This window comes from Cervus canadensis, chromosome 8 (assembly GCF_019320065.1).
Source record: "Cervus canadensis isolate Bull #8, Minnesota chromosome 8, ASM1932006v1, whole genome shotgun sequence".
NCBI lineage: Eukaryota > Metazoa > Chordata > Mammalia > Artiodactyla > Cervidae > Cervus > Cervus canadensis.
In genome coordinates this window covers 15,128,474-15,154,468 of record NC_057393.1, presented here as the reverse complement: position 1 = coordinate 15,154,468, position 25,995 = coordinate 15,128,474, and the positions used below count along the sequence as shown (strand labels likewise).

Below are 25,995 nucleotides of genomic sequence, written 5' to 3'. Positions count from 1 at the left end.
CTCCAGCTTATATTCACTCCTGTAGCAATGAAAGAAGAATTAATGTTCCATCTTTTAGTTCTAGCTCTTGGACATTTGCCGCCATTTTGCTGTGAACTGTGCACATAAGAAGCTGAAATCTGATTTAAAGGGATATAAGTGATCTTTACTAGGCCCAATAAAATGTAATGACAGAATTAGTGGGCATTCTTTTGGTTTAATAGTGCTTGCAGTTTAAAAACATAAAATAAAAAATAATATCTGTTGTTACTGCTCAGTAAGGTCCAAATGCATTCCGAGGACACAGCCATGTGGAGAAGTCAGCCTGGCCCAGGTGGTCCCTCCCTGAGCATCTCACCTCCCCAGGCTGTGAACACGGTCATCCTCGTCAAGGGAGTGTGAAATGCAAGTACTTGATAGCAGGGATGTGGGAGGATTAAGGCCCAGAATCCAGTGCCTGGCACAGAGTTCAGCGCTCCATGAAGGACTGGATATCAGTGCAGCCATTACTACTATCAAAGGGCTTTCAAGGCCAGCTCTGTCTCTCCAATCTCAATCCTGAGGGGCAGGTAACAGGGCAGGTGAGTTAAGTGTCCCTTCACACGTAGGGACAGGTATAGAGGAAGCAAGCGCATTCTCCAGGACCCTCAGCCTAGGAAGGTCACAACCTCAGCTGGGTTCTGGAGGCACCTGAGACCAGCACCCTCCTCCCCCATGTGGACAAGGACACTAAGCCTGGCTCCCTCAAGAGGATGCTCTCCCAAGGGGCTTGATATAGAGTCCCATGGACAGGCAGTGTTTAGCGGCGCCTCTCATACCTCCAGAAAACAGCTCTTCCTGCTTCCTCTGAGCTTAGGGATGCTAGGGAACAGCCTAGACAGAACCCCAGCATCTGACTAACAGACTAACAAAGGTACCTCGGCATCTAGGTGCCCAAGACCAAGGGTGCTAATCACCTAGCGCCTGGCACAGTGCTGGCACAGGCTGCATTGGGTTCAATAAAGACACCAACTGTCCAAGGACCACGGTCACTAAGTACCTACAATGCAAGACGCTGCATGTGAGGTGGTGGCCCTGGTGGGCCAGGGACAAAGATGGAGATACAGCCCCACTGGGACACTGCACCTTGTCTCCCACCAGCTGCACCTGCCCTACGACGAGCAGTGAGTTAGCGGTGGGGAGACAGCCTGCATATTTATTTGAACAAGTCAAGGTTCATGGTGATCTTGCTCATGGAATGAAACCACTTTTGAATCTTGAACATCCATGTGTGCTTGAATAGCCTGAGTCATAGTTCCTCCATAGGCACTGCCCATCCCGAGTTCCCTCCTGACAACCAAAGACACTTCCACTCGGAAAAAGCAACAAGAAGAGCAGAATATGCATGTCAGCTTTCCTCGTGTGAATCATTCATGCCAAAGATTGAGCCGAAGGTCATTTTAGAAAAGGATTTCTATTCAGATAATTGTCTTAAAATGCTCGGCTTTGCTTTCCTTTTTTCCGGCATAACTTGGCCAAATGAATTCCAGTCTTAGGCCAAGCTCAGCCTATGGATGACCAGACTGTCTACTTTCTCTGCACAATCAATGCGGGCAGGGTTCTGCCTTGCTGTGGGGCCAGTTCAGGCAGTAATTAAATAGATTCACCGTGGCCGTGGCTCAGCATCCTCTGACCCATCCATGGCTCAGTTATGGCCTGGGAAGACCTTAGAGTCCTCCACAGTGGGTCCCACAGCCATCCAGAGCCCAGCTTAGAGCAGCACAGAAACTGCCCAGCTGTGGTCTCCTCCCATGCACCCCCCCAAATCTGGGCTAACAGTCCACACTTCAGCCACAGTGTGCTGGCCTCTTCTAGGGCGCCTGCTAAGTCTTAGTGCCCCACAGGGCCCATCTGGCTGCCCACTCCTTCTCATCCTCAGCTTGCAGACCCCTACAGCAGGGTGCAGCCCATTAGCCTTGGCTATCACCTAGTCAACCTTTCTTATTTTTGTTCAGTTGTTAGGTCGTGTCTGACTCTTTGTGACCCCACGGACTGTAGCCTACCAGGCTCCTGTAGCAACATTCCTTAAGACCGTGTCTTTCCAAGTGTGGAGCCCAGATCAACATCAGCATCACTGGGAATGCTCTGGGCCCCACAAAGCATCAGGCACCCCAGCTCTGCTGAGCCACTGAAGGAACCAACCACCTGCTAGAAGGTTTGAGCAGAAAGTCAGCTTTCTCAAACCATCTTTGTAGTGAAAAATGCTTCAACTCGAATTTTTGAACTTGGAACATGGAACAGCAAACATTTCCCATTTGCTTTGGTCTATTTCCCACAAGACGATGTCAGGATCCTTTGCTGGAGTAAACATACACAGAGAGATGACTAAGAAGTTTAAAGCTGTTCGTGGAGCCAGCTAACCATCCAACAGGAATTCCAAATCCGGGTGCTCACAGGACTCTCAAACTGCCAGCTCCCCAGCATTTCTTATTCTGAGGGTTATCTCAGGCCTGAGTCCATTACAATCCTTTCGTTTCCCCCACAGCAAATGATGATGGAGCGGGGAAAGCAGAGAAAGAAGGGTTGCCTCTGACATGGCCCACATTCCACACACTGCAAGGACCAGACGTTTACCCAGGAGACTCTGACCAAGCCCCTCCAGGGGAAAAAAGCACCACCGAGTCTCGGACACAGCGTGTTTTTACACGTCAGTCCAGAGTTCTGCCTGACTGCGTTGAATACAATGCTAAAATGCTTTGTTGCACTAGAAACCAAAAGAAAGTGCTGTCTGTCAGGAAGGCATCTCTCAGGGCAAGAAACCAGGCTGGGCCAGACTACCTCACTGCCACACAGCCCCGGAGTGACAGCTGATGGAAGTTCAGCAGCTTCTTGGTTACTTGTACCCTCTTCCACCTAGAAGGGCTGCGGCACCGGCTCCCAGCCACCTCCCCCAGCCTCGCCATCCTGACCTGCGGGAGTGAACAGGCTGGACACGAGGCAGCCACACACACACTCAGACTGTCTCAGTTCCAGGAGACCACACAGACGCTTGCAGGCACACGTCTTCCAGCCCAACACGATTCTGGTCTTAGTGCAGCAATTCTCAAAGTGAAGTCTGGGGACCCTGGCAAACTCAGAGAGCCTTTTAGGTGTTCTTGAGTCAAAACTATTTTCCCAGCCATGCTGAGTCTTGGTTTATCCTTCTGATTCTCATGTTCTCTCGAAGAGTACCGTGGCGTTTTCCAGAGGCCAGAGGTGACATGCAATACTGAAATTGTCTGAATGCCGTAGCAGATAGAAGAATCCAGGTGTCCTCTCAGACACTAGATTTCTGAAAGTGTAAAATGATGTCACCCTTCTCCCTGAATTTTTTTTTGTTTTGCAAATGTAAGGATTTTCAAAAAATAAAACTATGTTCTGTTATTTATGGTAACCTGTAATGGGTATCTTGGTTTTTATCATTTTATAATTTTACCATTATCTTGGTAATGGGTATCTGTTTTTAAATGAAGTAATAAATACATAAACACTTTTCCAGCTTTGACTCCCAATACGGTAAGCATAGATAGATTTGGCCCATATATACAAAAGCCCTTTGGGATCCTCAGTAATTTTAAGAATATAAAGGAGTTCTGAAACCAAAAGTTTGAAAACCACTGTCCTAATGAGAACTGAATTACTGGGTTGGCCAGAAAGTTCTTTCAGGGTTTCCCCCCTCCCCCCGAAACATCGTGTGCAAAACTGAACATTTTGGCCAACACAATATATTTAATGAGGGGGCATTTATGCCTTATCAAGATCCCAAGGTCTCTTATTTAAAATTTTTGCTTTAAAATGAATAAATAAAGAGTTAGAAACAAAATCACCTGCAATATCCGACTCCACACACCCTGAGCGGGTGGTTTTCAGGAGACACACGCATCGTACCAGAAACAGGCAGACAGAGGACAGAACCCTGGCTCTGCAGCCCCTTGGACCCTCTGGGCTCTCGTTCCAGTGACACCACTTGGAAATCTGCAGAAGCTGCTCAAGATCACGCCCCCTCCTCTGTGAACCAGGGAGGAGGACGTCAGCCCCCACTTCCAGGGTGGTGGAGTGCCCAGCACAGTGCCTGGCGCACTGCAAATGTCACATAAATGTCACCCTCTTCGTCACCACCTTCATCACCATCACTGTCACCCACACATTCCTGCAATAACGTCCCTGGCTCTGCAGATTCTGAGCCCCTGAGTCTTGCACGAGCCATCCTGAGCCCGGCAGGGGCTTGCTTCCTGACAGGAGGATCAGATGAATCATGGCACAGAACCACACAGACGAGAGAAAGGGTCGGATTCAGGGGCACTGAGTCAGTGACTGCCCTTTGCTGGATGCCTTGCATCCCTGACTCAGACACAAGCACCTCTAAGGACACTTTATTCACGGTTCCTCTGGGTCACTGAAGCAGCACGTGCCCAGAGAGGCTGCCAGGGGCACCCCCACTGCCCATTCAGTTTAAACAATAGTGAATCTAGGACTCCAGGCCCAACAAACTCGTGGCCAGCTCCATCCGCATCTCAGTGGGTATCTTTGTATGGTGATAATTGTCTCTTCTAGACAGAAGCGTTCTTGAGATGACACATGCTCCAAACACCTCTAGACTCTGTCAACCCCCACCTCCGCCTCCCACTTTTCCCTAATGGTACCAACTGAAAAGATGGTGATGTATCAATATGAAGCTGAGCAGCACAGCTTCATGTAATAGTGTTGGAATTTCCACGTGCCGTTTAATGCTGTGGGTGCATAAAAGTGTAAAGCAGTAAAAATCTACCCTTTCCACCCACAAATCCTACTTTAAAGGTCTCCGTCTGCTGATGGAGCAGGGATGGGGTGGGAAATGTTGCATTTGGAATCTTACACTTCCTTTGTCCTCTATGATCAAAATGTGTGGAAAGTGTGAGGGAGGGAGAAAGGAAAAAAATTTATTAGTGTTTGCTCTGTTAGGTGGCAGGCTCTGTGCTGACGCCTTTGCTTAGATATTGCATTTAACCCTTATGGCTGCCCTGTGAAGATGGAGTCATTACCTCCATTTGTAGATGCAAAACTGAGGCCATAAGCTGTTCATGTCCTTGAACCAGCAGAACCCAGATGAGAGACCAGGGCCGCCTCACTCACAAACACACTGACAGCTTACTGGGGAAGGGGGAAAAAAGTCCCAACTCCAGCTTGGTGGCACTTTTCACATTGATGGTTCTTTAAATGCTTGTTTTTTTTGTTTTTTTTTTTTTTAATGCAACATTTTCTGCATAATTAATTGCTTTCGGAAATCACAGAGCCAATTTCCCATTCACTGAGCTGGAAATGCCTCGTAGAAATGCAAATGCAAACCTGACGGTAGGATATCTAAGTTGGGGTAGTGCCTGAGTGGGGGTCTGGGGTGTCCTTGGGTGGAGTGGGACTCCAAGTGTAGGCGTGAGAGCCACCTGGTGTGAGGCGGGGTGGGGGGGTGGACTTGCCTGCACAAAATGAGATGGTTCTGGGTCACAGGCTAAGGGAACCAGTGTCAGTTACAAACCGTGCATGATCAAAAGAAGTCTTGTGTCCTGTGGAGGCCGGGATGGGAGGGAACAGCCTCAGCTTAAGGGTCCAGTATGCCAGCCAAAACAGGTACCCGTGGACCCCAAAGGTTGTCTGTCTGGATAATGGGGAAGTCCCTAGGAATACTAGGACCTCTCTTTCCCCCAACTGTTTGCTCCATGGATAAAACACATGTGAAAAAAAGAATGCTATGAAATGGAAGCATCCCCTTCTGAAAGACCAAAAAAAAAAAAAAAAAACAGAGAGAGACTCCAAAATCTGTATGTTGGGTTTAGATTTAGACTTAACAGGGGAGCTAGGTGACCCTGTCTGGGAACTTCATGGGCCCTAATACCTGAAAAGGTCACTGGGCAGAGCAGAAGAGTCCCCTTGGAAGAGCAACAACCTGCATAAAGCAGCAGAGGGGACCGACTGGGATCTGAGATGAAATGGTCTGAAATCTAGGGTCCCAGAGCTCCCTGCAAGTCCCCCACCCACCTCCATTTCATCACTTCTCACCCACCACATGTTTTATCAGCATTGCATTCAAGATGCAAGCCACAGCATGGAGGTTTTCCTATGATTCATGAACTGGCCAGAGGGCAAGGAGAACATATGTAGGAAGACCAGCACTTGGATGACCCCAACTTGGGGACAAAACCATGGATTGTTTAGAGCCGGCTGTTACTCTGTGACAGCAGAGAATTCATCTCCCCTGAGATACACAGCCAAGTCCCTGGTATCTGCTGCCCAGGGGAAGGTGAGGGTCAAGGACTCCAAACTCCAGGGACAGTTCAGCAAGGAGTTATGGAAAGAGCCCTAAGCAACCAGGTGAGTGGGAACTCCTGGGTAACAGTCACGTGACTTCCACACCTGGGACCCTCAGGTCAGACAGACTGCGCTCAGTGAATGTGCCTGAGTAAGCACCTGAGTTAATACAAATAATAAGAAAATCAGTGTGGTCTGGAAAGATTTTTTTCCTATTTGTAGAAACAACTCTTGCTATCAGTAAGCTGTCACAGAGAAACCACTCTACAATAAGCAATGAGTGCTCAAAAGGAAATTAGATAAAGTAAGAACTTAATGAGCATGTATTACCTGAGGAGCGCTTTTTATTTTTTTTAATGTTTCAGATGATGCTAAGAGGCTGTGATGAACATTATGTCCTAAGCTCTGTGAAAACTGTCTTTAAAACCAATGCTGTCTTAGTTACTGAAGCATAAAAAGCATCGAGATCCAGAGGCTGGCCAGGATGATCATTCTGCCTGTCTGGAACGAAAGGTAGTAAGGCTGAACAATGTAAGAACATTGCATTCTTGTCGTGAAAGACAATCGTTTGGAAAGAATGACAGCAAGCAGGTTTCAGAGTGAGCGAGACCAGGCTGATACCCAGCTCCTCCATGCGGGCTGGGATCACGGAGACCAGTGCCTCTCATCATTAAAACCCAGCAAATGAGTTGTTGCTCCCACGTCTTCCTCAAATCCACAGCCCAGGGCCTCTATCCCATTTCCACCACTGCTGGTCTCTCCCATGCCACTCATCCTTTCAGCCCTATTCAGAGGGCAGCTTCTCCGGGAAGCTTTGCTGACCCCCCAGGCCAAGGCCCAGTTGGCTATTCTTATCTCTGCCCTCCCATAGAACTTTGTGTCTTCCTGACCACAGACTCTCACATCAGGCTGAAATAACTGTATTTGCACCCCTCTTCTTTTCTGTATGGCTGGTAAGAAACTAGGTCTTTACTCCTGGCACAGTAACTGCAGACCAGCTGGATAGATGGACAGACAGATGGATGACAGGATGGATGGACAGACGAGGGATGGATGGATGGGTAATTGGAGGAAGGGAGAGATATATGTATGGATGGATAGATGGACAGGTAGATTTCCTATATGCTAAATCCATTCTGAATTCTCCTCTTCCACCCTCTATACCTTTGAGTGACACAACAAGGCTACCCCACTTTTATTCCTAAGAATCTGATCTCCTTCAGCTCTGCTGAGGTCTTTTGTTGATTCTCCAACTCTCCAACTTCCTGCCTCTGTAAGGCCTTTACAGATACTTTTTACCATAAACCTGATGTTCCACAGGTTCAGTCTTTGGCCTATTTCTCTTCTCACCCACTTTCTCTGGGGAATAAATTCTATCATATTTACACCCTCAATGACTTCTATATTGATGATCCTCAAATCTATCCCTATATCCAACCCCCTTCTCTGACCTTCCCTCAGATTTTAAGTTGATTCATTCAGCAAATACTAAGTATAGAACACTGTTCAGGCACAGTTTTAAGCATTTGGGATATATCACAGTTCGAGAACCCTAACTGTGGAAGTTACATTATAGTGGAAAAAAGAGGCAAACAGTAAAACAAATAAATAAATTATATAGTATGTTAGAAGCTGATAAGTGCTTGAAAAAAAGGAGAACACGCTAAGGGGAGAGAGCAAGGACTTACATGTTAAATAAGGTGACCAGTGTGAACTCATTAAAATGAGATTTCAGGAGACTTGGAGGTTATGGAGTTTGTCTGAGAGCATCTGGGAAAAGAGTGGGCCAGCAGAGACAACAGCCGGAGCAAAGGCTAGAGGTGGACACGCCTAGTGCATTTGAGGACCAGCAAAGGGACCAGAGTATCTGAAACAGATGAGGCAGAACCAGGGGAGCCAGAGAAGAGGCCAGATAGGTAAGGGCAAGGGGACAGTTCATGTTGGACTCTGAGATCATTAGAAGGACTGTGCTTTCATCTCTGAGTGCCTGGCTGTATGAACCTTCCACTTCCATGTGGATGGAAGCGTGCACTGTGGACCCCATTTCATTTCCCTGAGCCTGGTACTCTCCCCTCCCTCTTGTTGCGGACACTGCCTATGGCGGCTTCCACTGGGCCAGAGGACATGGGCCCTCTGGCTGGTCTAGGGATGGGTACACAAGCCAAACAAGGCTAAAGTCTGTGACCGGGATTTTTCCAAGGTTTCAGTGGGGGAAGCCCACTCTTTGATCATGAGGTGACAAGACAAGCACCTCTTGTATGGGGTGGGGAGAAGGAAGCGGAGCCCCTGAGCTGGGCAGGCGCAGGGAGGGCCTGGCTGGGGATAGCCAGAGAGCTGAGTAAATCTGGACAGGCGTTTTTCAGCAACAGGCTCCAGCAGGAACAGACAAATGGCTTCACACCCGCCTCTGCCAAAGGAGAGATAAGGAGAGAGAGAGGAGGCGACAAGACAGAGAAAGTTGTAGTGGGTTTCCGCTTGATTCACAGCTCAGGTTACCCCTGCGAGACAGGGACATGGCAGGCTCAGACCCTGCTTAGCTGGTGCCAAGTGGATGCGCCGGCTTGGGGGTGGAGATCTGGAAGGTCCACCAGGAAGTGTGCTCCTCCCCACCATTCAGCAGATGCTGGGAGGAGACATCCCTGCTCTCTGCTTGATGAATCTGTACACATACAGCTTTCCCCGACCCCATGGGAGTCCCGGGGGGGCTCCAGCCTGGAGACTGGGTGGCAGGCAGCTCGCGCAGGTGGGGCACCTTAAAAAATGAGCCATTCCAGCACCCTGCATCGCTAAAGACACCCATGTAATCATTTGAAATGAAAACTGCTCAAATGAACTGGAAAATGTTTTACTTGTGTTTTCTCATATTCCTGAACCTTTCTTTCCATGGTTCAAAAGTTTGCATTGTCTAATTGCTGATTTCCATTTGTGAATTTATCAGCGTAAAATAAAATTAAGTGCCAAATTAATCTCCCTTTCCAGTTTTAGGCATTAATTATCCTCTGAGCCATTTTCTCCTGCGCTTGCCACATGTCAAGACAAGCCTGGAGATCCCATGATGTCGAATCTAGTTCTCAACTCAGGAAGGTAGCCCAAATAGCAGAGGATGTCCTTGCTCTTTAAAAGTTGCAGTTTATTATGCAAAACAGCTTTGATTCCAAGCAAAGGAAATACATTCCTCCCCTTTTAAAGATATATTAGCACTGTCAGACCAAGTAAGTCACTGGAGAAGACATTTGCTGCATGGTCTTGACATGTTTCTCCAGTTGTCCCAGTTAACACATTAACAACAACATACTTCCTCTAAGTATAACAGGGTCAGCCTCAGTGTGGAAAATGTGGTGTTGGCTAGGGTAGAATTTTGAAAGTTACATATGCTGTTCCTCTGGAGCTGTACCAAAGGAGACCTTCATGGTTCTGCTAAAAAAGCAAAGCAAAACAAAACAACCAGGCCTCCAGGATACAATTATAGGATCCTTAGTTCCTGGGGAAAGGTAAAAACATATATACTTGGTCACTTGGTCAAACAGAAACTATGGGGAGGCAGAGACTGGGTACCGAGTTGTTTTTGTTTAGTTGCTAAGTGTACCTGGCACTTATGCAACTCCATGGACTATAGCCTGCCAGGTCCACGGAATTTTCTAGGCAAGAATACTGGAGTGGGTTGCCATTTCCTTCTCCAGGAGATCTTTCCAACCCAGGGATTGAAAACCAGTCTCCTGCACTGGCAGTGTGTGTATATGTCAAGTTGCTTCAGTCATGTCCAACTGTTTGTGACCCTATGACTCTCTGTGACCCCACCAGGCTCCTCTGTCCATGGGACTCTCCAGGCAAGAATACTGGAGTGGATTGCCATGCCCTCCTCCTGGGGACCTTCCCAATGCAGGGATCGAACCTGCGTCTTTTATGTCTCCTGCATTGGCCAACTCATTCTTTACCACTAGCGCCACCTAGAAGGCCCCTGCATTGGCAAAGAAGCAAGTCAATCTTGGAGGAGGTGTAGCCAAGAAAGCCTTGGAGACAGAGGGCCCTGATCCCTTTCCTTTTAAAATTCGATGTTATCAGAATCTGTTGAAAAGGTATGCAATACCCTTGACCATGCACTGTTTAAGGCTTAAAAAAGCAATATGGAACAATATGGATGAACCTGAAGGACATTATGCTAAGTGAAATAAAACAGTCACAGAAGAACAAATACTGCATCATTCCACTTCACACGAGGTATCTAAAATCATCAAACTCACAGAAGCAAAGAATAGAACTGCCTGCTGCCAGGAACTAGGGGGAGGGGAAGCAGGTAGTTTCTGATCAGTGGGAACAAAAGTTCAATTATACAAGAGGAGTAAGTTCTAGAGTTCTACTGTACAATATTTTGCCTGTAGACAATTCCATATTGCACACTTAAAAACCTGTTAAAGAGAGTAGATTTCATATTAAGCGTTCTTAACACAATAAAACTTCAAGAAAAGAAGGAAAATGTTAAGTACAACACTCAATCCCACCTAGGATGCACTGCCAGGCAAGGGAGAGTCTGAGATACTGTGTGTTCAGGCTGCAGGGCTGGGTCTGATGGGAATCCTCTAGGACCCAGCCCCCAGGGGACAAAACATCACACTTTGGGAAATAGTGGCTGCAGACTGAGTATGAACTAAGAGTTGTTAGTCTGCACCCAAGGATGTGGTACCTGAGCTGCTGCTGCTGCTGCTGCTGCTAAGTCACTTCAGTCGTGTCCAACTCTGTGCGACCCCATAGACAGAAGCCCACCAGGCTCCCCCGTCCCTGGGATTCTCCAGGCAAGAACACTGGAGTGGGTTGCCATTTCCTTCTCCAATGCATGAAAGTGAAAAGTGAAAGTGAAGTCACTCAGTCGTGTCCGACTCTTAGCGACCCCGTGGACGGCAGCCTACCAGGCTCCTCCATCCATGGGATTTTCCAGGCAAGAGTACTGGAGTGGGTTGCCACTGCCTTCTCTGGCCTGTGCTGCAGGTGCAGAATGACCAAGAAGGGCACAGCCACCAAACCACCAAGCACCCTCCAGGCTGTTCACAACAGCGACACCATGTGGCGGCTGCTGGAGTCACAGGTCAGGAGGGCTGGTGTAGCCTCCGGCTCCCTCTTTGCCTGGTGTTGTAAGCAGAACAAGTTCTGGCACATAAGTCTATAATTTGTAGATGAAAACAGGAGGGGGCTTGCTCAAGAGGAAGATGCTAGTCCTTTTGGTAATGAAGAACAGCGAAGGTGCCTGAGTGATTAATTAGAAAAATTAAAGAGCTATGAACATATTTGTTTGTAGCACCCAATAACCTCAGATATGCAGATGACACCACCCTTATGGCAGAAAGTGAAGAAGAACTAAAGAGCCTCTTGATGAAAGTGAAAGAGAAGGGTGGAAAAGTTGGCTTAAAGCTCAACATTCAGAAAACTAAGATCATGGCATCTGGTCCCATCACTTCATGGCAAATAGATGGGGAAACAGTGGCTGACTTTATTTTTCTGGGCTCCCGAATCACTGCAGATGGTGACTGCAGCCATGAAATTAAAAGACACTTGCTCCTTGGAAGAAAAGTTATGACCTATCTAGACAGCATATTAAATAGCAGAGACATTACTTTATTAACAAAGGTCTGTCTAGTCAAAGCTTTGGCTTTTCCAATAGTCATGTATGGATGTGAGAGTTGGACTATAAAGAAAGCTGAGCGCCAAAGAATTGATGCTTTTGAACTGTGGTGTTGGAGAAGACTCTTGAGAGTCCCTTAGACTGCAAGGAGATTCAACCAGCCTATCTTAAAGGAAATCAATCCTGAATATTCACTGGAAGGACTGAAGCTGAAGCAGAAGCTCCAATACTTTGGCCACCTGATACGAAGAACTGACTCATCTGAAAAGACCCTGATGCTGGGAGAGACTGAAGGCGGGAGGAGCAGGGGATGACAGAGGATGAGACAGTTGGATGGCATCACCGACTCAATGGACATGAGTTTGAGTAAATTCCAGGAGTTAGTGATGGACAGGGAGGCCTGGCGTGCTGTAGTCCATGGGGTCACAAAGAGTCGGACATGACTGAGCGACTGGACTGAGCCGGGGTCCAAGTGCTGAGCTTACTTAGTATGTCAGAGCTTGGGGGGAAGGAGGAGAGTCGCAAATTTAAATTTTGTACATATAACCAGGTGCATCAAAGATAAAGGAATCGGCTCCCTTTAGGATCAAACCCAGTCCTGACATCCTTCCAGGCACTAAGGAAGGCAACCAGAGAAAACTGGCGAGGGAGACACTGTGCTTCAGGGTAAGACCTGGAGGCTGTTACATTTCATCACCCCCTTCCTGCTACTATCTCCGAGTTTGTTTTTCTGCAGACAAGCTTAGAGGACTAAACAGTCAAGTGCTCGCCTCTCCCTTACCACCCCAAGAGGAAAGAAACCTGTCGGCTTCTCTAAAAGGGGAAGGCAAAAAGGAAAATAAAGTCAAAAGGAAACGCTGAAGTTGCGTCTCCTCTGTTTGAAGACATAAGGCCGGAGAGGCAGGTTTTGTGCAGAGGCACTGCTGGACCCTGGGGAAGGAAACCTGTGTGCTTCGAGTTGGAAAACATTAAGTGCAGGGAAGTTTTAATGAGCTTCAGCAGCTCTTTGATAATGGCTGATGCTGAGAAGGCAACGGAGCATTGGAAAGGCGAGCTTTCAAAGAATATGCTTTTTAGGAAGCGATTTCCCCTCTTGTCATCCCTTCCCTTTGGGGATACTCACATTGGGCCTTTCGCCATCCCACTGGGGGTACCTCCCTTCCTCTGATGGATCTAGGTCAAAGCTACTTTAACACTGTAGCTACTTTAACATGAATCCCCCTCCGCCAAAGCCCCAGCTGCTGCTGTGGGTAGTAGTAACTACAAGGGCTTCACTGAGATGGATCGAGCAGGGATGCAATAAAAGGCATAAAATTAAAGACAAGATTAATAAAACCTGATGAAAGAAAACACTGCCAGCCTACCTAGCAGCTTAAATTACATTTACCACATGCGACAGGGAGGGGGTAATCATGAGTAATAAGTCTAGGCTCGACTCGGGAAAGAAAATCTGATCTAAATAACGACAGGTAACACCAGGGGAAGTCACTGATTCACCTGCCTAGAGAGGACTCAAGACGGGGTATAAAAGCCATCAATCACACTGAGGCCAGTATCACTTGGTAGGGCCCCCGACAGTCTAGGATCTAGATTCCCAAATAGCCCAGAGCCAGAAACGCGGCAGATGCACAAAAGCGGCTTCTGGTTGTCACTTCCAGTCCAGTCCAACTTCGGCCCGCTGCCTGGTGGCTGCTGTCACCGCAGCCTGACCTTGGGAGTGACCAGGCACAGTCAGTTCTAAGGTGGGGGCTGTCCAGCTGTCCCCTGTTCCTTGTTCCTCCATCAGCTGAAGTCACTCTGTGCCCCCGGGGCTGCCACAATGCCGAAGGTCCCTGGAGCCAACCTGGTCCCTACACAGCACCCAAACCATCCCCCTACCTGCAGACTCCTGACTCCTCCTCGGAACACTCCCAAAGTTCCCAAACTTCTTGCTGTTTCTCACCGCAGCTTAGCAGGGAAGCAATCTGATTTGACTAGTTCTCACCAATCCTCCAAAGAGTCTCTCTTTTTATAGAGCAGGCCAAGTGATGCAAACGAACCCTCAGAATGGGCTTTCAGGCTGCACTGGGGGTGTCAGGAACCCCCTCTGGACCTCTCGACAGAAGAGGAGGGAAGGCTCCATCACCATGCTCTCTCACCCCTCCCAGCCGTGGCCCAGTGGACAGAGGGCTGACTCACTGCTCCATCCCCTCCCCTTACAGCAGTCTCGCATCTCCAGGCCTCCTGGCTTGATCAGTGAAAAGGTAACATCTCCTGCAGACAGGGATGGCTGTAGCTGGCTTCCAACCAAGGAAAACCCTGGAAAGTCCTGCTCTTAGCAGAAGGGTTCCTTCTGCTCAAAGGGCCCATGAACGTGGGTTTCGGGTGCAGGGTCTTCAGGTGATAATCTTTAGATTTGCAGCTCCCTGGCATTCTAATTCCAGGTGAAGCTCCTGCGGCTTCTCCCTTGGTCTGGACCCTCATCGCACTCAGTGGTAAAGAACTCGCCTGCCAATGCAGGGGACATAAGAGACGTGAGTTCGATCCCTGGGTGGGGAAGATCCTCTGAAGGAGGGCCTGACAACCCACTCCAGTATTCTTGCCCGGAGAATCTCCATGGACAGAGGGGCCTGGCGGGCTACAGTCCATGGGGGTCACAAAGAGTCAGACAGGACTGATGTGACTTCGCACTAGAGAGTTTCTCAGAATCCCTGGATGATTGGTTTCCCTAGGTTATGGCTGCAAGGAGGTCCTGCCTCTTCCTCAGGACTCTTGGAGCACAGCCATCCCTGATCACAACCCTCAGCTAGGAGGGTCTCAATGAAACAGGGGTGACTGGTGAGGAAGCGTCACACTGCCTGAACACCTGACTTCTCCCACAGCAAGCTCAGTCATCTGAGTTCTTCCTCACAGAGTTTCCATCTTGGAAAAAAAATGGAGACACTACTTCCAGAAAGTCTTCAGCATGAGGGGGTTCTACGGATAATGAGCACTTTTATTTTCCTTTGGTCACTACCAGAGCTAGTCTAAGGAAAGAATGGGACTCCATTCCATCAGAAGAAAACTTAAAATGCCCAGAACGTTCACTCACCAGAATCCTCCCAACTATCAGACAGACTCTTCTCTGTCTTCTGCTCCTGAGAAAGGGGAATCTTAGAAGAACACAAGCACATAGTCACACCTTCACCTACTTGCCCGCCCGTGAAATTTGTCAAGCGCGTGGGATTTTGTCAGCGACGGTATTTGAAGACTCCTGACTCTGCCCCGGGGGCAGAGTACAGGTGCTGTCCGGTGATGCCCGCCTGCATCTCTAACCTGACATCCACTCTGTGCTCTGAATGCAGCACCAGCATTGCCTCAGGCTGCAAAGACTCGAGTCTCTGCTAATCAAAATCTACTCGCTTCCATCAGCAATGAATTCAACCAGAAGTTCTGGAAGGACACACATCACATTGTCAACAGTGACGGCTGGGAGCAAGTGAGAACAGAAAGAAAAGAAACCTTTCCTTTCTTTCTACTTAACTCTCTACAGCTTTTTTGCTTTAAAAAAAAAATACACATAGAATATATTCCTGGAGTCCCTGAAACATTAAAATAAATGTATACATGGCCAAAAAGGAAAAGCAAGTGCCTGTTTTCAACAACACAGCCCAGACTCTGCCAGGTCTCTGATCGGGGCTGAGATCCGGAAGCATGGAAAGCATCTATTCTCAGACAGGTCGATGATTAAATGGCCCAGAACAGACCTAGGCCTTCTGGAAGTTCTCCTCTTCAGGGCTGGACACAGCTCCACCCTCTTGCTGCTTTCTTCCAGCTTTGTGATCTTGATGCAAAGAGCCCCTATATTTCCACCAGCCCTCATCCCACTTACTTAACCCTTTTTGACCCCTGGCAGCTCTCAGTTCTAGCAGTAGGGGCACAAGCCTTCAAGCTCACCTGACCTCAGGTGACTCTCTGAACTTACTGAGCATAGTCCTATTTCCCTCATTCCCTTATTCTCAGATTAAAGATGGAAACCTTCCTGAGTGCAAGAGCCTGATGCCTGATCAGTTTCTGAAGAACCCTGGACTGGAGGCAGAGGTCAGCTTTGGCCCCATCCATCCCAACCACTCCCCTTTCCCACCCCCACGCAGAAATTCAGAAAACAGAAAGCGGGCCACTGAAGCCGCAAAAAGGTTCTCTCTGCCACCTCATTCATCACGCAGCTGCCGGCGCACGTACCTGCAGATGTAATTGGTCTTGCAAGAGTCCTGCAAGTTCAAGCAGTTGGGTTTCTCCCTCTCCTCGTAGGAGCACACGGGCACGATGGTCTGCCGCCTCCGCTCCGTGCAGGCGATGTCCCGGCAGGAACAGAAGAGCATCCCATAGCTGTGCTTGGCCGGGACCTTGTCGAAGAACTGCCGGAGGGCCTTGTGGCACTTGCGCCGGTTGCAGACGTCGTTGGACATGCTGGTGGTGCAGGGGGTGATGTAGGCCGACCTGTACTTCTTGCAGGTGTCGTCCAGGTTGCAGGCCTTGGCGGCGTCCAGGCAGTTGTTCCCTTTCGAGATGTGCTCCACTGCAAAAGGAGAGAGAGGCAGGCCGTGACCACAGGGCTAGGTGCCGGCGCGGCTCGCACAGGTCTCTGCTTTCACTGCGATCTGGCCTCTCACCACCTGGCAGGCCTGGCAGCTCTCATCAGCTCTGTGTTTTGAAGCTAATAACTTAATGAGTTTGTGACAATGAGGAAGCATCAGGGGCACTGAGGCCAGGAGCCCACGGCGGCACTCCAGCTCCTAGCATTGTCTCAGAGGTATAATTAGGAGGTATTGAGTGAGGCCAAAGGAGCTCAGACACCTGCCTGCCTGGGTCTAAACAAGGCAACAGGAGGACAAGTTTCCAGCTCCAGGCTGGTAAACTGAAATTAGGATAGGAGAAAAAAGCAGCAAATTATATACTTGTTTATTATATAGTATATAAAATGATATGCTGAATGTAAGTATAATTGCCATGCGATCCTCCAGGAATATAATTATGTAATAAATGCACATAGTACATGCTAATTACTATATGATTACAGAGTAATTGCATGGTTATTTGAGCCCAGAAGACAAAATATTATGCCAGCTCTCTAAACAGGAAGAAGCAACTACATCGAAGCTGTATTTAAGTTTGAGCTCACAGGCCACTGGAAGGAAACCAGAATAAATTACATAAAAATTTGCAAACCTCAATTACCATTTAACTTACCACATAGAAAATATGGGATCTATGAGTACTGAGGTTGCAGATTAGAAAAATTCAGTTAGTATTTTGGATAGAATTTCAATGGGCTTACAAACCATAGGCCTTAGGAATCTCAAAAAAACATATGTTGCCTTCTGCCCAAGCCCTCTGTGCTCAGGCTTTCAGAGAAACCAGGGCTGTCCACGGCCAGGAGGTCTGCTGTGAGGCTGGAGAGAGATCACAGAGGAGGTGGGGCTCACTGGGGTGGCTGGGTGGGCTGGCAGGGCCAAGTCCAACGGGCAAAGTTAAAAGATGAATGGACAAGGGAAATGAAGCCCTTATAGGTCTTACCAAAGAGAGGGGGAAGTGATGGAAAAACCTCTGAGAGCCAAGTTATATATAATATGGTCCATGGAAAATTGATAATTAGGTGCAGCAATGACCCTCCAGGGACAGCTAGGAGGCAACAGACAGGCACCACACAACTGTGGGATTCAAACCCCAGGAAGTTCCCGCTCAGGCCTCAGCCCCTTCTTGGGTTCTGAAACCCCCTTTCATTCACTCTATGTTCCCCGTGGACAGGGACCATGAGGGCATTTGAGAATTAGCATGAGAGGAAAGAGAATTCAACTGGATTGGATGGGACTGAAAGATAGGACAGTGCATTTAGTATCCACATAAAGGGCACATGGAATATTTTTCCGCCTTAAAGAAAGAAGGAAATATGCCATATACAACAACATGGATGAGCCTTAAGGACATGATACCAAGTGAGATAAGCCAGTCACAGGAGGACAGTATCCTTTATGGCTCTGCATCTGCAAGGCATCTAAAACTCTCAGACTCATAGAAGCAAAAAGTTGAATGGTAGTTACTGCTATTCAACAGTACAAATGATAGTTACTGCTACTCAATAGTACAAATGGTAGTTACTCCCCATTTCCTCCCTTGTTTCAGCAAGAGAGGAAATGAGGAGTTGTTATTCAAGAAGTATAAAGTTTCAGTGATGCAAGATGAATAAGTTTTAGAGATCTGCCATACAACATCACGCTCACAGTTAACAATACTGTACTGTGCACTTAAAGTCTAAGTGGCATTATTGCACTCTTTTTGATGGCTGAGTAATATTCCAATGTGCATATAAGCCACTTTTTCTTTATCCATTCATCTGTCCATGTACACTTAGGTTGTTTCCATGTCTTGGCTAATGTAATAGTGCTGCGGTAAACATAGGGGTGCATATATCTTTTAATGATAGTTTCATCTGAGTATATGCCCAGGAGTGGGACTGCTGAAGCATACGGCAGCTCTAGTTTTAGTTTTTTTGAGGAACTTCCGTACTGTTATCCATAATGACTGCACCAATTTACATTTCCATCAACAGTGGAAGAGGGTTCCCTTTTCTTTACATCCTCTCTAGCATTTGCTATTTGTAGACTTTTTAATGATGGCAATTCTGTCTGATGTGAAGTGATACCTCATTGTAGTTATGATTTGCATTTCTCTTAATAATGAGCATCTTTTCATGCATCTATTGGTCATCCGTGGTTTTTTTTTTTTTTTTGGATAAAGGTCTATTTAGGTCTTCTGCCCACTGGTACCTAAAAATTATCATACTAAGTGAACTAAGTCAGAAAGAGAAAGACAAATACCATATGATATCACTTCTATGTGGAATCTAAAATACAATACAAATCAACATATCTATGAAACAATAACAGACTCAGATATAGAGAACAGACCTGTGGTTGCCAAGGGGGAGTGGGGTTAGGGGAGAGACGATATGGGAGTTTGGGATGAGCAAAGGCAAACTATTACATATAGAACAGATAAACAAGGTCCTACCATATAGCACAGGGAACTACATTCAGTATCCTATGACAAACCATGATGGAGAAGAATGGGAAAGAATGTATATCTGTGCATGGCTGAGTAACTTCTCTGTATAGAGGAAACTGATACAACATTGTAAATCAACACTGTAAATCAATAAAATTAAAAAAAGAAATGTGTTAAGAAAGTAGTGTTAGTTGCTCAGTCAAGTCTGACTCTTTGTGACCACATGGACTGTAGCCCACCAGGCTCCTCTGGCCCTGGGATTTTCCAGGCAAGAATGCTGGAGTGTGTTGCCATTTCCTTCTCTAGGGGATCTTCCCAATCCAGATCAAACCCAAGTCTCCTGCATCGCAGGCACATCCTTTACCACATGAGCCACCAGAATCTCATGTTAAATGTTCTGCTACAGTAAAGCAAGATTTTATACAAGACAAGAACAGACACAGTAAGTCCAACATTTCAGGGAATGAAAAGTTCTCCTTGGTCTACTGATGGTGTGCCTCACTTTAAGAAAGAACTATGTGTAAATATCTGAAATCACAAAAATATACCCCGGCACTACCAGCAGAACTTTATGATGCCCCAGGTTCATGTTTCTCTCCATGACGCGCGCATTCAACAATTTAACGCGCAAGGCAATAAACGAGACCCTCAGCCCTTCTTCGGTGAGCCGAGCAGGAAGCCAGCAGCTGCGCACACATCCTGCTGGTTTAACAAGCACACCTGGGGCCTTCTCTCCACATCGTCATCTTCCCAAAGTGGCTTCGCTCCTGCGCCTCTGTTTTCACATGCGGGCACTTCAGGACCCGAGGAGTGAAATATGCACCACGTGCCCTAACAGACCCCCAGGGCCTCCACCAGGCCCTGGTGACACTTCTAGCTTTTTCCTCTTTTGAGAGGTGGTGCTGTTGGGCCCACTGGCAGCGTTGATTGATAATCCTGAAGGACTACAATTGTAGATTTCTTTTATTTATTTTCATTTAAGGCTGTCTGGGTCTTCATCGCTGTGCCTGGGTTTTCTCTAGTTGTGGCCAGTGGGGACACACTCTAGTTGAGTCACGTGTGCTCTAGAGTGTGTGAGCTCAGTAACTGTGGGGCTTAGCTGCTCCACGGCATCTGAAATCTTCCTAGACCAGGGATCTAACCCCTGAGGTCCCCTGCATCAGCAGGCAGTTTCTTAACCACTGGACTACCAAAGGAAGTCCTGGAGATTTCTAAGTTATGCATTTTGGAATGATGATAAAGGAATATGACCAAACTCTGGATCATCCGGATAAGGCCCTTAAAGCTAGTTGCTAAGTCGTGCCCCACTCTGTGACCCCATGGACTGCAGCACGCCAGGCTTCCCTGTCCTTCACTATCTCCCAGAGTTTGCTCAAACTAATGTCCATTGAATCAGCAATGCCATCTAACCATTTCATCCTTTGTTGCCCTCTTCTCTTCCTGACCTCAATCTTTCCCAGCATCAGCGTCTCTCTCTTCGCATCAGGTGGATATTGGTGTGCAATTTCACCACCTACATTTTTACTTTCATTGGTGTTCAATGGTACTTTATGATCTCTGGCTAAAATGAAAGGAATATAGGCACATAGCTTGATTTAATACTTACATGATGTACCCAGGGACATAGGAACAAGCAGTTCATGTAAGTTCAAATAGAGAAAAGTGACAGAAAAATTAAGTCATCATATGGCACCCAGTAATGTAGGCCTGTCAAACTCAAACCAATACATGTTGAAACAGAGAATTACATCCAAACTGTAAGCACTAATTTAGTTTCAGCAGACAATATCATTTCTCATATTAAATTTATATTATCAGCTCACATTTCATAGCTTTTAATGTTTTGTTAATACTTAATTTGTGTATTGTCTTTACAGTTTGTATAAAAGCAAAGAATAAGAGTTGATGGTTTTATGTTTATAAACTTCAAATAAAATTATAATGAAAATAATTAAACTTAACATACAAGGTCCAGAAAATTTACTTCTCTCCGGCAGTTCTCCATATAATACAGTTTTTAAAAACTGGCCTGGAAAAAAGCTCTTTGACATGGGTTTTGGCAGTGACTTTTTGGGTATGACACAACCAATAACAACAAAAAATAAACAAAATGAATTATACTAAACTAGAAAGCTTTTGTACAGCAAAGAAAACCATCAACAGAATGAAAAGGTGACTTATGGAATGGGAGAAAATACTTGCAAATCATGTTCTGATATGGAGTCAATTTCCAAAATATATAAAGAACTTACATGATTCGAATCACCAAAGTAACAACAATAATAATAATAACCCAAGTTAAAAAATGGGCAAAGGACCTGAAGAGACATTCTTCCAAAGAAGATATATGAAAGGCCAACAGGTCCATGAAAAGATGCTGACTGGTAGGGAAATGAAAATCAAACTACAATGAGATATCACCTCAGGCCTGTTAGAACAACTGTCATCAAGAGATAAGAGAACTTGTCAGAAAGACAAGAGATAATAAGTGCTGGTGAGATGGTGGAGAAAAGAGAAGCCTTGTGCACAGTTGGTGGGACTGTAAACTGTACAGTCACTACAGAAAACATAGAAAACAGTATAAAGGTTGCTCAAAAAATTAAAAATAGAGCTAACATTCTCACATGACGGCAAGCTATCATATGATCCAGCCATTCCACTCCTGGATATATATCCATAGGAAACAAAATCACTTTGTCAAAGAAATATCTGCACTCATGTTCATTAAAGCATCATTTACAATAGTCAAGTGTTCATCAAGGAACAAACAGATAACGAAAATGTGGTGTATGTATTCAATGGAACCCTATCCAGCCATAAAAGGAAGCAAATACTGCCATTTGCAACAGCACAGGTGAACTTGGAGAACATTATGCTGAGTACAATAAGTCCGACAGAGACAAATATTGTCTGATCACATTTATATGTGAAATCCAAAGAAAAGTTTTGCATGAAGTGGGAACAGGATGAATCATTTTATGTCCAAACCAATCGCTCACAGTTCACTCCGTTTAGCACCTGGCATGCTTCAGCCTCACTTTGAGGTGATTCTGTTTTCATTGATAAATAATACTGCTAGAACACCATCTCCTTATCATTATTTCAGACAGATTCCAGAATGCAGAACCTGGCACATTAAGATAGGCAAGAGGCCACTAACTGATTTCCAGCTTACAAGTAAATGAGTGACTTTTTGCTTCTAATTCTCATTCACACAAAACATTCTCATAACCCTTCCCAAATTGATACATGAAGCCAGTATTACCCAAATAATAGAATCTAATGGAAAAAAAAGAAGAAAATTACAGGCAAATATTTCTTAGAAAAGAGCACAGAAAACAACAACATTAAATAAACTGGTAAGTTAGATTTCACTAAGTTAAAAGCTCATCAAAAGACACTTAATTTCTTAAGAAATGAAGAAAACAAGACAAATCACAGACTAGAAGAAAATATTTGCAAAACATGTATCTGACAAAGGACAAATATCTAAAACATATTTGCATGCATGCTCTTTGTAACCCCATGGACTGTAGCCTGCCAGACTCCTCTGTCCATGGGATTTCCCAGGAAAGAATACTGGGATGGGTTGACGTTTCCTTCTCCAAGGAATCTTTGCAACACAGGGATCCAGCCCATGTCTCCTGCAGGGGCGCTTGGCAGGGGGATTCTTTACCATTGAGCTACCTGAGAAGCCCAACATAAAAAACAACCCAATTGAAAAATCGGTTTTTCTTCATAAAAGAAGTTGTATGAACAGTCAGTAAGCACATAAAAAATTTAAACATCATTAGTTATCAGGGAAATGCAAATTACAACCACTATGTTGGTGGTTAAAATTTAAATCTGACAACTCCAAACGTTTACAAAGATGTGGAGCTCCTGGAATCTCATACATTCCAACAGGAAGGTAAAATCATCCATTCACTTGGGAAAATTGGGTGCAGATTTTTATAAAATTACACATATACCTACCCTATAACTCAGCATTTCCACTTTTAGGTATTCGTTCAAGAAAATGAGGCTATATGTCCATAAAAATATTTGGACAAGAATATGACAGCACTTTATTGATAATAACCAAAGACTAGAAACAGGTCATGTATCCATCAGTACGAAAATGTCTAGCAAACTATAGTCTATCCACATAATGGAATAGCAGTCAGAAATAAGAACAGATGAACTATTTATACACACAATGGCATGGATGAATCTCAAAAACACTGTTCTAAGGGGGAGGGGGGGAAGCTTTACAAAAAAATGTACACGTTGAATAATTTTGGGTTGGCCAAAAAGTTCATTTGGATTCTTTTCAAAACATCTTTTTAGCCACCTCAACATATACTTGAAGTTCTGGAAAAGGAAAAATTAATTTATGATGGAAAAATAATCTGAAGAGTGGTTGCTTCTAGGGGATGGAGGTGGGGGCTCACTGGAAAAAGGGAAGAGGAACTTTCTGGAGTGACGGTAATATTCTCTTAGTAGAAATTTGGGTCAAAACTCAGAGAATAGGACACAAAGTCTGTACATACAGAAATTTTACCTTAAAGTGAAAAGAACTAAATATTAAGAACTGGCTGATGGTAAACATCCTGAAGCATTTAGGGGAAGCATATTGATAGCTGCATTATTAAAACTCTGATGAACTGCTAGATGCAGAAGGATGGGTGGATGGATACTTACAGAGCAACTACATTCAAATGTAAAGGTAGCTTCTAGAAGGCGGCTTGATGTAAAACTTTTTCCACTTGAATGTATGTTTGAAAATGTTCAAACAAAACACTGAAAAAAGTTGATTCACGTATATACCTTATTCTTTAAAAAAAAAAAAAAAGTCTCACATGCACAGAATATGGAAAACAACAACCCTGAGCACTGAAAACTTTCACCTCCCTCTTAAGAGTCCTCACAAATTCACTGCCAGCTCTCTCTCAGAGACCCTGCTACAATGAAGTTCACAATAAGCAGAGGTGAAATCACAGGACACCGAAGTTAGAAGTGAGTTTTTACTTGGAGGGAAGATTGATGTTCCATTTGTATTAAATGCATTCCCCATTGCACAACAGTGTGACCTCAAAGACTTGAGGGCAGAAGGAGAAGTGGCCAGAAGACATGGATTTAGGGCACTGAGTCACACCCAACACCCATCCACTCACACACGGGGGGCGGAGGCGCAGGCGCGCGCCTGGTTTACGAGCAGGGCACGCGCACCTTGTCGCCTGTGTGGGAGGGCTTCCTAATAGCTTTACCGTAACCGAGTGCCATCCTCTCCACAGCTCATTTCAGAGCTCAGCATTAAAATGCCGCTACCCCCCTCCTCCTCCAACTCTATCCCCCTCCATCTGCTGTTATTCATTCTTTAACTCGGTAGAATGTCTGGGATGCTGTCTGAATGGGAAGCATTCTCAGAATGAAGGCTGTTTACTAGAAATTCTTTCTTCTGGGGGAGGGCGTGTGCGTGTGGGTTTGGCGGGCTAAAGAACTCTCTCCAGCACCTGCCGGGCACTGTGTGATGGAGAGGCCCGTTACCCAGCTTTTCCTTTCAAAGTTACACATCACCACGCTGTTACTTTGCAGGTTTACATATTGCTTTCTCTGTCAACATTCTAAGCTTTTCTGGCTGTGATCACATCTAATGTGACTTGTTTCCTGTTTTCTTGGGAGGTATAACCTTCACAGCAACTGGAGGGCCAGTTCCCAGACCATGGAATAAAAAGATGTTGCCAAAGGAGCAATGAATTCAGAGTCAGGGGGTTGAAACATGGTCCAGTTATCTGAGTGCTTTTCCTGAGTGGACCTCGGTTTCCACATTTGTAAGATGATATAGCTAAGGTCTCTTCAAGCCTCAAAGTTTTTGATTTGATGATTATAATATAAATTGCCTTTTCTGATTATAGCATCAAGTATTTAGGAAACAACTTGATCAGGGATGGAACGTAAAAAACGAAAACCAAAACCAAGCCAGCTCTTGACCTCTCAGCTGTTTGCTGCTCCAAAGAGTACACGAACCAACGATTTTCACCCCGACCTTCAGACGGAGCAAATGTAAAGGGTCCCTCCAATACAGGGAGGTGTGGAGGTGTCAAGGATGAATTATGCACTGGGAGACGCTTGCCCATTCTAAATTCCTCTGGCGCAAGGATCTGCCTTTATCCCAAGTACAATCCTCACACTGTCCCAAATCAAAGAGGCTATCGCTGTGGCTGGCAGCCCTTCATTATTTACACTTAGAAAACGCCACCATTATTGGCAAATGCTCGGGCCAGCAAACCAGTCAAAATGATTCAGGATGAAACACAGATGCAAGGATCTAGAAATCATTTCTATAGGTTATGAGGTGGAATAGAACAGTAACTATATTAAAATTTGCATGGCTCGCATGAAGATGCATTTTTATTAAGCAGAAAGTTCACAAGACACAGTGAAAGACCGTTGTTTACAAATGCTTGCCAATTTCCGGGTATCTTTCTGCCCTTCTTTTTAAGGCTGCAGAATTGAATTCACAACCAGTTTCCTCTTTCTTTCTGGCTTGATTAATCACCATGTTAACCTAACTACTGTTCTTCTCCTAATAGGCTCCCTCTAACGTGTTATCCCAGCAAATAAAATATACGTAAAAAGCTCCAAGATCTTCACAGGGGTAGAACAGGCTTTTCTGGAAGCTCACATTGACAGTCTGGTCTTCTACTGTCCACGTGGATCAGATGGCAAATCTGATCGTACAGGCTGTGACCCTTGTAATCGATCCTACAAGAGCTTGGCCTTTTCCAGCTGGGGTGCTAAAAATTACATTTAAAAGGCAGTGTTGGCTCTTTGGAGCCCATTTTGTCATTCATACACTGTTTCAGACATATTGTATTACACAATGATGAATTTCCTCCTTGCCCTGTTTTTTCACACCTTCCACAACAACATTAAGCCTCAAGTCATATCCAAGAACTCTCTCTAGGGTTCACAGTGACTGAATTATTCTGAATATCTATGAATTTGGATATAATTCTTCTGCCTGGTGAAGACAGTGCCCTGTATTAACCATGAGTCTCACACCTGCCCCACGCTCACTCACTCCAAGTTCACCC

General features: G+C 45.7%; 1 protein-coding gene across 5 annotated transcripts in view; it reads right to left on the bottom strand.

Annotated features, from left to right (window-relative positions):
* GFRA1 (GDNF family receptor alpha 1) overlaps positions 1-25,995 on the bottom strand; it is a 224,351-nt gene that overhangs the window by 51,638 nt on the left and 146,718 nt on the right. For all 5 annotated transcript variants that reach the window (XM_043476412.1, XM_043476408.1, XM_043476413.1 and 2 more), the window contains one exon: positions 16,094-16,430. In XM_043476412.1, the coding sequence (XP_043332347.1) occupies positions 16,094-16,430 (337 nt within the window). The remainder of the gene's footprint in view (positions 1-16,093; positions 16,431-25,995) is intronic.